At 37.0% G+C, this 14,308-nt stretch overlaps 1 protein-coding gene across 2 annotated transcripts in view; it reads right to left on the bottom strand.

Annotated features, from left to right (window-relative positions):
- Positions 1-6,767: 6,767 nt before the first annotated feature.
- FAM114A2 (family with sequence similarity 114 member A2) overlaps positions 6,768-14,308 on the bottom strand; it is a 29,878-nt gene continuing 22,337 nt past the window's right edge. For both annotated transcript variants that reach the window (XM_027841736.1, XM_027841737.1), the window contains 3 exons: positions 12,483-12,555; positions 10,598-10,651; positions 6,768-8,246 (listed from right to left, as the gene is read on the bottom strand). In XM_027841736.1, coding sequence (XP_027697537.1) covers positions 8,142-8,246; positions 10,598-10,651; positions 12,483-12,555 — 232 coding nt within the window. In that variant the 3' untranslated portion in view covers positions 6,768-8,141. The remainder of the gene's footprint in view (positions 8,247-10,597; positions 10,652-12,482; positions 12,556-14,308) is intronic.

Below are 14,308 nucleotides of genomic sequence, written 5' to 3'. Positions count from 1 at the left end.
TTATTACTGAAAAAGTGCCTCTGATAATAATAACCTGTAAAATTTCCCTCTCCCCAAATAAGATTTCAGATGATAGCAAGTACAAAACACAGATTAGTCCTTAATCTACACAGGAAACATATTAAGTTTGCATGTTTTTTGCAGTGAAACTGGTTTAAGACCTGCACTTATATTGACATTCTTATCAATACAAGTAAAATTTCAGGCAGTATATATACATATACATATATATATATATATATATATATATGTACTTTTTTTGAGATTGGGTCTCTTTATCTTGTTCAGGCTGGAAGTGCAATGGCCCCTCACAGACCTTATCCCACTACTGAGCAGTTGAGATCTGGGCCAGATCTCCCCTTCTTAGGTGGTCTGGTGTCCCCCTCCCCCCCCCACTCCTAGGAGCTGACCATATTAGTGCCAGACTAAAGACTTAGTATGGACACTCAACTGGCTTTAACCTACTCTATCACAGATCTCCTTAGCTCAAACCATCCACCAGCCTCAGCCTCCTAGGTAGTAGGAATTATGAACATTTTCACTATGCCTGGCCAGCTTTACATTTTGATAAAATGTATCCATTTGAAAGTAATAATATTTGCTCATCTCTCTGTTAAAAAACAGTGAGCTGGTGACAAAAGAGTTGTGTGACATTTGGGAGTTTCCACAGTTCTTGACAAATTGAAAGTAATGTCGAGGGTTGTTTTGTCCATTTGTTTTTAACTGCAGCTCATGATATAAGGAGTCTCTTTATAACTGTGACTTATAAAGTCTAAACACAATGGCATATAGCAAAGAATTACAGTACTTTGCCCTTCTGGTAGTTAAGTTAAATGATATTTGGGTGTAAGACATTAAAAATAAGTAAGTCCTAGGAGCTAGATGCACACAAGCAGAACCAAAATGTTATTCAAGATTAGGAGATGAGAATATACATGTACATGGAACAGAATAACAAAGGAAGTATTATGGGAATACTGTGGCTTTAACTTTATATCAAATTCTGGAATTATTTCTGATGTTTCCACCTCCCGATCCAGATCTGTAACAAATTCGTTGTATGAATTTGGGCAAGAAGAAGAAGAGGACCATGACAGGAAAATGGGATGTGACTGAAAGACATCTGGCCTGGAAGTCAGGAGATCTAGAGGTTTAAGCCTCCTATTTCTAGCTTCAGTGAGAAAAGGCTGGGTGGGAAGAAAAAAAAAGATCAGTATGATTCAAGCTGAAAAATAAGGAAATATGAAAATGTGGAGGGTTCTGAAATTGTGAAATCCAGAGATTGAATTTGGGAGAGAAAATTGAAAAAGGGAAGGAATAAAACTAAAAGAAAAGAATCTGAGCTGAAAAGAATCAAGCTGAAGGAGACAGATTTCAGAAAAGGATTCTTATAGGAGCTCTACAGATGGTGTTGGAGACAAATCTAAAGAGGGATATAAGGATGAGAAATAGGGCTAGCTAAAGGAAGAGCAAAAGGAGTCTAGAAGAGAAAAAATTGGTAAGGCAGGACAAGAAGTTAATAAAGCAAAGGAAAAGAAGTTGAGTGTGGTTGTCAAGAAGTTATAATGAGTAAATAGGCACAAACTCCTCATTAGCATCTATGTGTTTCCTCAGGCTCCTCAGGGAGAAGACTGACAACTCCAAAGTGGAACACTCCCAACAAACTCTTGGCCACAGCATTTCTCCTGCAGAGCTATTAGCAAGAAGAGCAAAGAATTGAAGATCTCATTTCCAACAAAAAAAATAGAGATCAGGAAGGACTTTGCAAGGACCTGCATAGAGTGTGCTATATTTGTATTTCTGTCAATCAGTATCAATTAATCAACATTTATTAAGCACCTGATATGTGACAGGTACCGTGCTAAGTGCTGAGGATACAAAAAAAAGCAAAAGGTAGTCCCTGCCCTCTAGGAAATCATTGTCTAAATGGGGGAGGGGGGCCAATAACATGCAAAGAAATATGCGCAAACAAGTTATGTACAGGATGAACAGGAAATGATTATCAGAGGGAAGGCACTAGAATTAAGAAGTGTTCGGAAAGGCTTCCTGTACAAGATGGGATTTAAGTTGGGATTTAAAGGAGTTCAGGGAAGTCAGTAGATGGATTTGAGGAGGGAGAGCATTCCAGGCACAGGGGACAGCCAGAAAAAATGCCCAGAGCCAAGAGATGGAGTGTCTTGTTTGTGGAACAGCCGGGAGGCCAGTGTCACTGGATGGAAGAATGTGTATGTGTGTGTGTGTGTGTGTGTGTGTGTGTGTGTGTGTGTGTATATCTATATATATATATCTATATATAGATATATATAGATATACATATATGTACGTGTGTATTTTGTATGTATATAATATAATATGTGTATATATTAAGGAAGTAATGTATAAGAAGACTGGGATGGTCAGAGGGGGTTAGATTATTGAATGCCAAACAAAGCATTTTATATTTGATCTTGGAGGCTACAGGGGGCTACTGGAGTTTATTGAGTGTATGTGTTTTGGTGGGATAAGGGAGATGTGGGGGTAGGGGTGCCCATTGTGACATGGTCTAACCTACACTTCAGAAAAATCACTTTAGTGGCTGAAAGGAGGATGGATTGGAGTGAGGAGAGACTTAAGGCAAGCAGACCCAACAGCAGGCTATTGCAATAGTCCAGGGGTGAGGTGAAAGGTTCTAGGTCTGTCACAGCTGAGCAATTGTTATTTATGCTCAAAGTTAAGGCTGGTTTCCCTCTAAAGAGAAGATGAAGGGACTGTAAGAATGTGTCTTCATGGTCCAGGTTATAAGGGAGAATGTGCTATTTGTTGATTGATTGATTGATTGATTGATTGATTTAAATTGGAAGGGCTTCACTGAGGTAACAGATGGATTTGGAGATGTAGAGGGGAATGCGTTAGGAAGGTTGAAGAATGTGACACAGAAAAGAAAGACCACTGAACACTTGAAACTAAGTAACAGATATAATCAAAAGCTTTCTCCAAAGATGAAAGAACTAGACTCTGAGGAAGAAGCAACTGCTACCTCTTATTCTCTAAAGAATAATGAATGACATGGAGTTATATAGCTGATGTCAGAGGTGAAAAATCACACAATAAAGGTCAAAAAAGAAGCAATGAGTGGGGATGGTTGGTGATTCTCTGCAGAGGAGTAATGAGGTAGATACTTGTTGACCTGGTAACAACAAAGGTCTGGTATCCTCCTGGGGCATGTGTCCAGAACATGACGGGGAATTTTCCCAAGGTTTCACACTGATGACCACTACCCATTTTTGGTTATTCATAAATGATGCTGGAAAGAATTTGTGAAGCATTACTTAAAGACTATAAAGTCTTGGGCAAGGAACTAAGGACTTTAAAAGGGCCCAGATAGTGTGTTTTCATCACTTCTATTGATCAAAGACAAGGGCTTCAAAAGAGAAATATAGAGTTGGGAAGTAAATAGCTAACTAATAAGATGTCTGAGAATTGGTTTTGAAATTTTGGATCATGGCTTAAACTTTAAAAATAATGGGCTCCTAATCAAGGACAGAGTGTATCTATAAGGACTGGTAAGAAGGTGTTTGCCTAGAATCTTTCAAATTTAATTAAAAGAGCTTTCAGTTGAAAGGGAACAGCTAGATCGGAGGGGAGAAAATGACTATATATGTCTACCAAGCTAACATACCATAGAGTAAAGCAATAATGTTGGGAGAAAAATAGTGGTAGAGATGCCTAGAAATGCATATGAGATTAATTGAACAAAGAAGACAGCAATAATACCCGTGGCTATGTCAGCATGGAGATAACATCATGCATATCTACACATAAAGTGTATAAAATATGAGTAATAAGCCACTTGAATTACAGCTTCTAACCCATGAAGGCAAATTTGACCTCAAAGATGTCAGATTTAATAGGAGACCCATAACTTCAATGGCTCTGGAAGGATATATCTTAATAAAAAGAAACAAGATGGATAAACGGAGAGAGGAGGGGGGGAAGAGCAGTATTGTTTATTAAGAAAATAAATTGTGAGGAAATCAAGGAAATAGAGAAGTTAATAGAGAATATTTGAGTGAAGAACCTGAGGCAGAAACAAAAAGTATGTAATTGAAGTATATAACAGACCACCAGGGAAGAAAGAGGAAGTAGATGAGGAATTTAGGAAATAGAGAGTAAGCCTGGCAAAGATATGTGATATAGTAGTTACAGGAGGCTTCAATTAACCTGACATCTGCTAGAGCACTCTTTGCCAAAAGTAGAACAGCTAAGCATTTCTTGACAATTCAACAAGGGAAAATTCTGTTTCTCACCAAAAAGGAGAAAGTGGATGTTGAAGTTTAAATAAGAGAGAGCTTAGGGAGACGTTATCACTCCAGCTTAGAATTCTTGACAAAGAAAGACAGATAATCTCGGTGTGGTCTGTCATGCACCCTTGATTTCAGGGAAGCAGATCTCCAGGGGTTCCAAGAAAGGACAGATATCCCATAGCCAAAATTTTACAAAGGTCACTCCAGGAGGGATAGGAACTCTCAAGAATGAAATTGTAAAGACACAAAGAGAAACAATTTCAATGAGGAAGAAAAGGAGAACTTGCTTCAAATTGATTTGTGGCAGCAAAGGAGAAAATTGAGTGTCTACCATTTGGGAAATGGATGAGCTTTGGTATATAAGGGTAATGGAATATTATTCACAGAACCACTCAATTTGACTTTAAAGGGATTTCAGTGGTTATCTAGTCTAACCCATAACCTAAAAGAAATCCCCACTAAAACATGCCTGACATATGGCCAACCTCTGCTTGAAGACCACCAAGGAGAGGAAATTCAGCACTTTTAAAGCAATTCATTCCACTTTCTGACAACTCTAATTGTTAATTTTTCCTGTTATCAAGCCTAAATTTGCCCTTTTTTTTTTGCAACTGACTACAGGCACAGTTGGCATATGTATTAATTTCAACTACAGGAATAGTTGGTGCATGTATTAATTTCAATGATGACACAACGCCTAAAGGGAAAGCTAACATTGGATAACAAAATTGGGACTGGTAAAAGTCTTGACAAGCCAGAACACTGGGCCAAATCTAATACAACAAAATTTGATATGTAGTCTCATATTTTACATTAGGTTTAAAAGATTACTACTAGGTTAAAAAAAAATCACAACCACAAGGGAAGATGTAACTAGACAAATAGTTCAACTAAATAAACTCCGAGGGTTTTAGTGGACTGCAAGCTCAATATGGCAATCCCCTCCCCACCCACAAAAAAAGAAATCATTAATACATTATGAGAGACAGGTCTCCAGGATTAAGGAAGTGATAATGCAACTATACATTATACAATGCACATACATGTGCACTGCCAGACTGAATATGAATATTATGTTCAGTTCTAGATGTCACATTTTTGCAAAGACGTACAGCTGGAGTGCATCTGAGGATAATCAGTTTGGTAATAGGTCTCAAAACCATGCCATATGAAGATCTTGCTGGAGGAACTGCAGGGTTAGCCTATAGCACAGAAGACCTAGAAAAAACAAGATGGTAGTCTTCAAGTTTGTTTGTCTGTTTTAAGGGATGTAACCTGGGAATGAGATCAGATTTATTCTGCTTGGCCCCAAAGGGCAGAAAACCAGAAGCAACTCATGAAGGTTACAAAAATGAAGATTTAGGCTTTATGTAAGGAAAAATTTTCTAATAATTAGTGCTATCACCGAGTGAAATGGGCAAGTTTCACACGGCATTCCTCCTGACTTGAAGTCTGAGCTGATATTTTGGGTATATGCAGTAGAAATGATTCTGAAAATGGACTGGACTAGGTGGATCCTATGGGTCGTCCCAATTTTTGAGATTTTAAGTCCTGGCTCTGCTGCTAACTAGCTATGTGAACACAAATCATTTCCCCTGGCTAAGCCTCACTTTTAAAATGAGTGTTTTGCTTTCATTTTGAAAGATTTTGGGGAACACAAAATCAAGATTACTGAGCTACAGGTTCAAAAAACTGCAGCAGAGGCAAACAGGGGACAAAGAAGCACATCAGCTTTGTCTGACTAGAACAGTTGTAATTATCTAACTTCTTCAACACGCTTGCACATTTGTTAGAGAGGAAAAAACAGTTGTTAGTCAAAATGGTCAATGACCCAATATAAAAGGTCCTATAATCAAAACTCTTTTTTCATAAGAAAATCATGGTCATTCATCTATCAATTGCAATATGAAATATTTGAACTCTTACCAAAATAGAAGGAATTTTTTCATGTAAAGCACCTTATTTTTTCCTTCCCTAAATGAAGAAACTATGTTGAAACAATTTTAACACACACATACATAAAATATATGTGTTTATGATCCAGGCCTATGATTCCACTGATACAAGAGGTTCCTGGTGAGGAATCCTCCTTTTACTCATGCAGACTGACAACTATTCTGCAACTTATAGTCTTAAAGGTTAAAAAAATCTGTCCAGGGTCATATGGTCAGTGTCAGAAGTGGTTCTTATATCTGTTATTATGCTATGCTGCTACTCATCAGCTTACATAAACTGTATGAATCTAGAAATGGAAGGGATCTTGAAACACAGAGCTCACAAGTTAAAAGCTGGAAGGGACCTTGGAGATCATTCAACTCCCCGAATTTTCTAGATGGGGAAACTGCAGCCTAGTAAGGGGAAGTGACTTGCCCAAGGTCACATTGCCATATTTCTGGTGCAACAGGGGGTGGAGGGGCAGGAGAGGATAAGATATATCATACGAAAGATTCTGATACAATCAATAACAGATAAGCTCCCCAAAAGTAGAGTTTGTCTCATTTATTACATTTACATCCTCAGTACCTAGCACAATGGCTAGCACATAGTAGGTACTTAATAAATGCTTGCTGATTGACTGATTGAAGACTATACACAATGAAAATCTATGGGGAATGCTCATATTTGATAGGACAAAATCCCAATACTGTATAGAAGAATTTGAACACCAGTTTAAAGTTATCTATAATGGAATTCAATCTGTACATGACATATATGTGAAAAGTATCCTGGAGTGGTTCACACCAAATGTGGATCTATAAAACAATTTATCAAAGTTGTACTTAAAAAGTAACCCCATCTAGTTTGATTACTGTTTGGAAGTTGAAAGATAATAAATCACCACCTATCTCTGGGAATCTGTCAGTGATCACTTTAAAAAAGAGACCATTAGTAATATACATAAATAAGGAAAAGAGGAATATATGGATGAATATATAAGTCAACATGACCCCTCTGACATTTCAAAAGTCAGCACAAGAAAGACTATGCTCCCACATTTCCTAGGTCTACTTTTCTTCTTGATGTGTAATTAAAAGAGCTAGGGCTAAAGATGAAGTCAGTTCTTCATTTTTATGGCAGCAGAAGGCAGTCCTCACCTTCAATTCAAATGTAACACTCTATGAATCTGTCCTCAATGCTAAATGTTTACTAGGAAGAAAAAAAGCATTTGGGGTGTGTACTGTAATGATATTCAAGGCTTGGGTGACAAGGTATAATCATCAGAGTACATATAAAGTCTAACAACCATCATATAGCTGAAATTTTTATTCTGGGAAGGAAAAAAGTATGTGACATTTCCAGATCAAACAATAGGATCTGGGCATATAAAATTAAATTCTTTTTCACCCACACAATGGAAGATCTACGTGTTGCCTGAAGAGAAAAAGCTGTTTTCAAAGATCCAGTTTTTCCTTTAGCAAGTATTTGTAGTGTTTGGACTGTATGCATCATGTCAAAGTGGAACAGATGTTTTTGGTTAAACATCATATTAGCAGAAGATGCTAACCTTTTTTTAAGAGCTACTCATCTTGGATCTTCTCCAAAAGTCTTCTTTCAAAGAATTTATTAATGCACATAACTATCTGCAGTAGCGGAAGGAGGAACCGAACAGTCTTGGTCAAACAATGAAGGCAACAAATTTACTCTTTTAACCTGCTAGACTGCCTGGTTGTCTAGACTATAGAAATTTCCCATTACCCTCTCTTTTGCTTCTGCATCATTAGGACAACAAGGCCCACAAGCGGTCTGGCACTTTTTAGCCATTGCTGGAAGCTCAAGGTCAAAGCTTATTGTCCTTAAACATTTCTTCATATTGGCTTCTGTAAATGAGGAATCCCCTCACTTCTGCTAGTATGGAGCTCATTGTGACTGTGATGATTCAATCTGGCTCTGAATGAGGGAGATTTCAAGCACCGGAAGAAGTAATTGAAAGGCATCTTGGACATATGAAGCACTGTTGGACGCCTGTTGAGATTGAGACAAAAAAAGAAAGGATGGTCACTTCAAAGAAAAAAATCTAAGAGTAGATTACTTTTACACCTGGTGATTTAATTCATATTAATCCCATCTTTTTCAGTGAAATCAGCTTTTTAAAGGAAAACAATAATGAGATACTTCAAGAATGTTTTTACTTCTGTGAGGTGCATCTATCTTCCACCAGTGCAAGTCACAACCCTTCCATATCTTAGTAGGCAGTTGTCATGAGTGCAGCATTCAAAAAAAAAAAAGAAAATTCATCACTTGGTAGCCAACCTTCCATAAATGAACCCCTCCCAATTTAGCTAGGCTGACTTTCAGACGAAACATGCCAATTTGTTGTTGGGCTGAACTTGAAGGCCTTTACAAATTGGTAGGACATACCAGCATTTGTGCTTTCTTAGTATAGTCCTTTAAGGACCTAGGATTACCTCAGTGCAATGAAGAGGCATCAGAGGAGGACTTTAACAGAAGAATGTAATAATAATAGAAATAAAATAATGATATTGATTAATATTATAGAGTGCTTTGTGGTGACAACACGAAAATCTAGTATTAGTATCCACATAGATTTGGAGCTAGAAGGGACTTCAGAGGTCCTCTGGTCCTACCCCATTTTATGGAGAAGGAAACTAAAGGGCTAGAGAGGTTAAGCGGCTTGTCCAAGGTCATACAGGTAAGAGTTAGAGCCAGGATTTAAACCGAGGTCCTGTGACTCCAAAGTGAAGTGTTTTCACAGGTACTTTCAAATACTTTCATTTCATCCTCACAACAACTCTGGGAAGTAGAGATTAGGTATTATAAATATTATTGTTTCCACTTTGTAGATGAGAAAACTCAGGCTCAGAGAGCACAAGTAACTAGAGGTCATCTAAGTCCAACCCCATATTTAACAGACGAAGAATCTAAGAAACAGACAGGTAAACAGATGAATGGTTTCCCGAAAATTAGGATTTTCGATTTTTATTTTAATAATTTACATTTTATCAGCTAAGTTACACACCTGAGCTGGGAACCCAGGTCTTCTGATAAGCACTGCCAAATTGTGGCCATTTTTTCTTAAGAGTTCAAACTAATAATCAAGCACAATCTTTCCCAATCCAGACTCTGATTTTAAAATTTTAAGAAAATTAATTTCTTCCAAATTCTTTAAATGTTGGGTCATACCGATTTACAAGCTATAGTTTCTAACAATCAAAATATAAACCTTCCTGACACTTTTAGGTAATATAATCCCAGGTGTTTTGTTGTTGTGTTTTTGTTGTCTTAATTTTCTGAAGAATAGCATTTCCCAAAGAAATACAACCACAGAACAATTCAGAGCCTGAAATAAACTTAAAGAACCCATAAATGCAGAATTCTAAGGTCAAGACCATGGGCTACTTGGTCCTGGATAGTAGTGGGAATTGTCAAGGATAGTGCATTAGTCTGGGCCAAAACTATGACAGGGCCTAAAAGAGGCTTTTTGTCTGAAAGAGGTCAGAGTTATAACATTTTTCTCCTCTTTAGCTCCTCTCTTGTCTTTTTTGAGAAGGATAGGAATATGTGTATGAAAGGACAGAGGCATAGAGGAAAATCTGGGGTTGGGAGGTCGCGTGCATTGCTCCTAGTGGAGACCAACAGCAAAAGTGGGAAATACCTTCTCTAGCCTGTATCTTTCCCCCATGGACACCAGGCTCCTGCGGGTTAGGGAGAGGAGGTAGGCCTTTGACATGGCAGTACCCCATTGGGTCAGTATTGATGAAATCCTTCTAGAAAAGGTCACCCATCCGCTAAATTTAGTGGAAGGGACACTCCTTCTAGATGGCTATCATCAATACTTTCTCAGGCAACCTAAAATTCTACATAGGAGTTCATATAGCATAGAATACATACAGGGGTTCTGAAGAACACAGGTTGAGGGCACAGCAGAGATACGGTCTTTAAAAAACAAAGCAAATTTTTTTAGCAAGAGGACCATGGGAAGTTTTTTGAAAAAAAAAAAAATTCCTTCCAATGAAACTTTATCCCTTTTGGAAGTCATGCTGGTTAATTTATGATTTTCAGCTCCATCAATGTTTACCAGCTGACTTCTAGGAAGTGTTCCATTACTTGAGTGGCAAGATGATATCTTCCCCAACATATACACACTTTACATTGTACCTCCAACTTTATGATTTTAATTAATGTACAGAATACAGGCAATAGATAGATAGATTGATAGAAAAAATAGATGAATCAACAATATCTACAAATACACCTAAATTAATGAATATGAAAAAACCACTAGTGAAAGAATCAGAAAGTACTCTTAAAGCATAAGACTTAAAACTATAGGTTCAAAAAAAATCAAAACTAACCTCTAGAAACACACCAGTTATTAGTGGATTAAGCACATCTGCCTTTTCTTTGACCTGGAAAAAATGTAAAAAAAATTAATTTTCATAGCACTTACATAATTAAAGTAGTAATGGCAGCTCCCTTTTCCATCCTTTTATAGTTAGAAAATATTTTTCTCAAAACAAGCCTGTAAAACAGTACTATTACTGCCATTTTACAGAGGAGAGAATTAAGGCCCAGAGAAGGAAAGTAACTTGTTAATAGTTAAAAAGCTGTGAGAAAATTGGGACTCAAATTATGGTCTTCTGACTCCAAGTCTAATGCATTTCCCAGAATACTTCAGTGTCTCTAAAGGATGTAAATGAAAATATCATATATTGAAGAATACATGCAGTAACTTTTCAGATGGGGTGTTTGGAAACTTTTAGAAAGAAAATGCTGTCATCTAATTTAGTAATAACCAAGTATTATAGTTGAGCTCATTGCGATGAAAGGATACATGCTGAACACATGATTAACACACATCTAGAAACATTAGAAGGAACTCTGGAACATAAAATATAGAATGCTGGAGTGGAAAGAGACCTTAAAACGGAAATTTTTTTTCCTCTCCCTCCCTAGTCCCCTCACAATTGAAAAAGAAAGGAAGGAAAGAAGGAAGGAAGGAAGGAAGGAAGGAAGGAAGGAAGGAAGAAAGAAGGAAAGAAAGAAAGAAAGAAAGAAAGAAAGAAAGAAAGAAAGAGAGAAAGAAAGAAAGAAAGAAAGAAAGAAAGAGAGAAAGAAAGAAAGAAAGAAAGAAAGAAAGAAAGAGGAAGGAAGAAAGAAAGAGAAAGAAAGAAAGAAAAACAAAACCCTTAAGATAAATATGCATAGTCAAGCAAAATAAATTCCCACACTGGCCTTGTCCAAAAATGTAGAACACAGAATGTTAAAGCTGGAAGGGTCCTTAAAATTTAGTATATGTAAGACAGGAAACATAGAATAGGGAGGCCGATGACTTTAGAGATTATATAGTCCAATTCTATCATTTTCTAAAGGAAAAATCTGAGACTCAAAGAGATAAGCATACAAATACTTTTTGTAAAGTTAGAATTTTTATTTTTATTTTCATAATTTGCATTGTAATTATAGCACTTTCACTGGCTACTGATACTAGGTATGAATCATATTCGAAGTATATAGAGGACTTTAAAAAAAATACAAGGGTCAGAGCCTGATCTAAGATGCCAGAGTGGGAGAATCAAAGGGAGCCAAGACTTCTCACAAACTCTGCAAAAAATAATAAATCAAAACACCAAAAAAAAAAAGAGAGAGACAAAACTAAAAAAGCACATAAGAAAATAAAAATATAACCAAAATAAAAATGAACAAAGCAAAAAAGAATGATACAATTTAAAACATTAGAGGACAATTGAATCAGATAAAATATTAGAAACAACAGAAATGAGAAAAGAAATCAGAAAAGATATTCCAAGAGATGTTCTCAGATCAATAAATGTTGCATTCAAAGGAACCAAGTGAGAACTGGCAATTCAAAAGAAATAAAAAGAAACTATAAGACAATAAAAGAAGAGCTTGAAGAAAAAAAGCAGAAAAGAAAATTTGAGAATTAAAGATAAGCTAAAAAAAGAAAGACAGAGAGAATAAAACTACTGACAATTAAAAACCTTAAAACGTCCAAAGAAATAATGGCTGACATACTAGAAATGAAAAAATGCAAGGATCAAAGATATTTTTCAGGTTCTAAATTTTAGTTACAGACAACAAAATACACTGTGTACTTCAAATATATATATATACACACACACACAGAGAGAGAGAGAGAGAGAGAGAGAGCAAGGATAGCAAAAGAATTATAAAAAAACTGTCAGACATTCTAATCCAATGAAACGAGGCAATTCTTACCCCAACAGTTGTCAGGCATGTGGCAAACTCTTTAGACATTGAAGACAATTCTTTACACAACAAAACTGTCATTCTAAGGAAGTAAAAAGAGAAAGTCAAGTGATTCTTTCCTGCATTTATGGGATGCATTTTAAAACCTCAAAGAGAAAACAAATCATCTCCATGTGTGCCAAATGTGAATGATTAAAGCTTCTTAAGGAGATATAAGTGTCAAATATATAAATAATTTCGAATTTTTTTCGAGACTAAATCTCTCTATCTTGCTCAGGTTGGACCCACTCTCAGGCCCAATCTCAACTATTAATCATCAGGGGAGATTTGACTTGCTCCATTTCCAACCCAGATAGGTTATCATATCTTAGACAACCTGGTGGCCCCCTCTCTGGGTAGGGTCTCACCATATTGGTGCCAGACTTACTACAGCTCAGAAACCCTAGTTCAAGCAATCTATCAGAGCTTCAGACTCCTCAGTAACAGGGATTATAGGTATGTGTCACCATGTCCAGCTCAGAAATATATTTCCAAAGGGCAGCCTCTTGCTAACCAGTACACATATCAAATTCAATTCAATAAATATATATAAAGTAACTACTATATGCAGTAAAAGTTTAGGACACATGATATCAACTAGGTTCTCCCTGACACACAAAAATATATCTATTTTATCTATAGACTTCCTATCTCATTTTCTTCTCTCCTCTCACCACCAAAACTCACAGATGACCTGGCCTCCGACTTCACTGAGAAGCCTGAAGTCATCTGGCTCAAGCAGCCTCACCTTCCCTTCTCTATTCCTTAAACGTCAATTCTCTCTCTCTCTCTCTCTCTCTCTCTCTCTCTCTCTCATTCCATATCACAGAATAGGTAACCCTATTCTTTACTAAGACTAATACCTTTACCTAAAGCCTTGATTCCATTCTTTCATTCTTTCTTGCCTCATCCAGGCCTTGCCATTCAGTGTTAAGCTTCTGTAAAACGTTGTCTATATCCAATGCCTCCACTTTCTCCATGCAGATGATTTTCAAATCTCCAGGTCTGACTTCTCTTCTGATTTCAGGATCCACAATCTCCAGCTACTCATGGGTCTGACTTAAACTTAAGCCTGACAGCTTAAACTGCAATGATCTTCTAAAACTGATCTTCTTTCCCCCCCTAAACATGTGCTCCTCTTTAAGATATGACCATTTTTATCCCTGACACCACTTTATCCACTTTCCAATATTCAAAATCTCAAGAGTTATTTTTGACTCGGTTCCCCCTTACTTCTCATATTAAATCAGATACTAAGTCTTGTTGATAACTGCAAAATTTTTCCCATCCATCCCTATTCCTAGGCAGCACCCTTGTGTAGGCCCTCACTACCAACTGCCTTGACTTACATGAGACCCTTGTTAGAGGGCTTCTAGCCTCTAACCTCTCCTCTATCAAACCACTGTAAATACCATCTTTCTTATGCATAGATCTGGTGGTGTCACTCTCCTACTAAAAATGTTTTAGTGGTTCCCTATTGCCTAATGAGTTAAAATTCTTTTGCCTTGCATTCAAGGCTCACTGAAATTTGAAACCACTCTACTTTTCCAGGCTTATGTTATTTTTCTCCACACTACACTCCAGCCAAACTAAACTACTTTTCTGCTACAACCCCCAACTTGGCCTGTACTCTCACATCTTCATGTCTTTATTCAAGTTGTACCCCATACATTCCCTAGAATATACTCCGTCCTTCTCTAACATCACAAATTCAAGTTGACCAACATTTACTCAACAGATCAAAGCATTTATTAGGTTCCCACTATGTGACTGGAACTGCACTGGTGGAAAGACAA

This window comes from Vombatus ursinus, unplaced genomic scaffold, assembly GCF_900497805.2.
Source record: "Vombatus ursinus unplaced genomic scaffold, bare-nosed wombat genome assembly UNPS02014863.1, whole genome shotgun sequence".
In the NCBI taxonomy this organism is placed as follows: domain Eukaryota; kingdom Metazoa; phylum Chordata; class Mammalia; order Diprotodontia; family Vombatidae; genus Vombatus; species Vombatus ursinus.
Note: the sequence above shows the minus strand (reverse complement) of the source record. Positions and strands in the feature narration are given on the sequence as shown.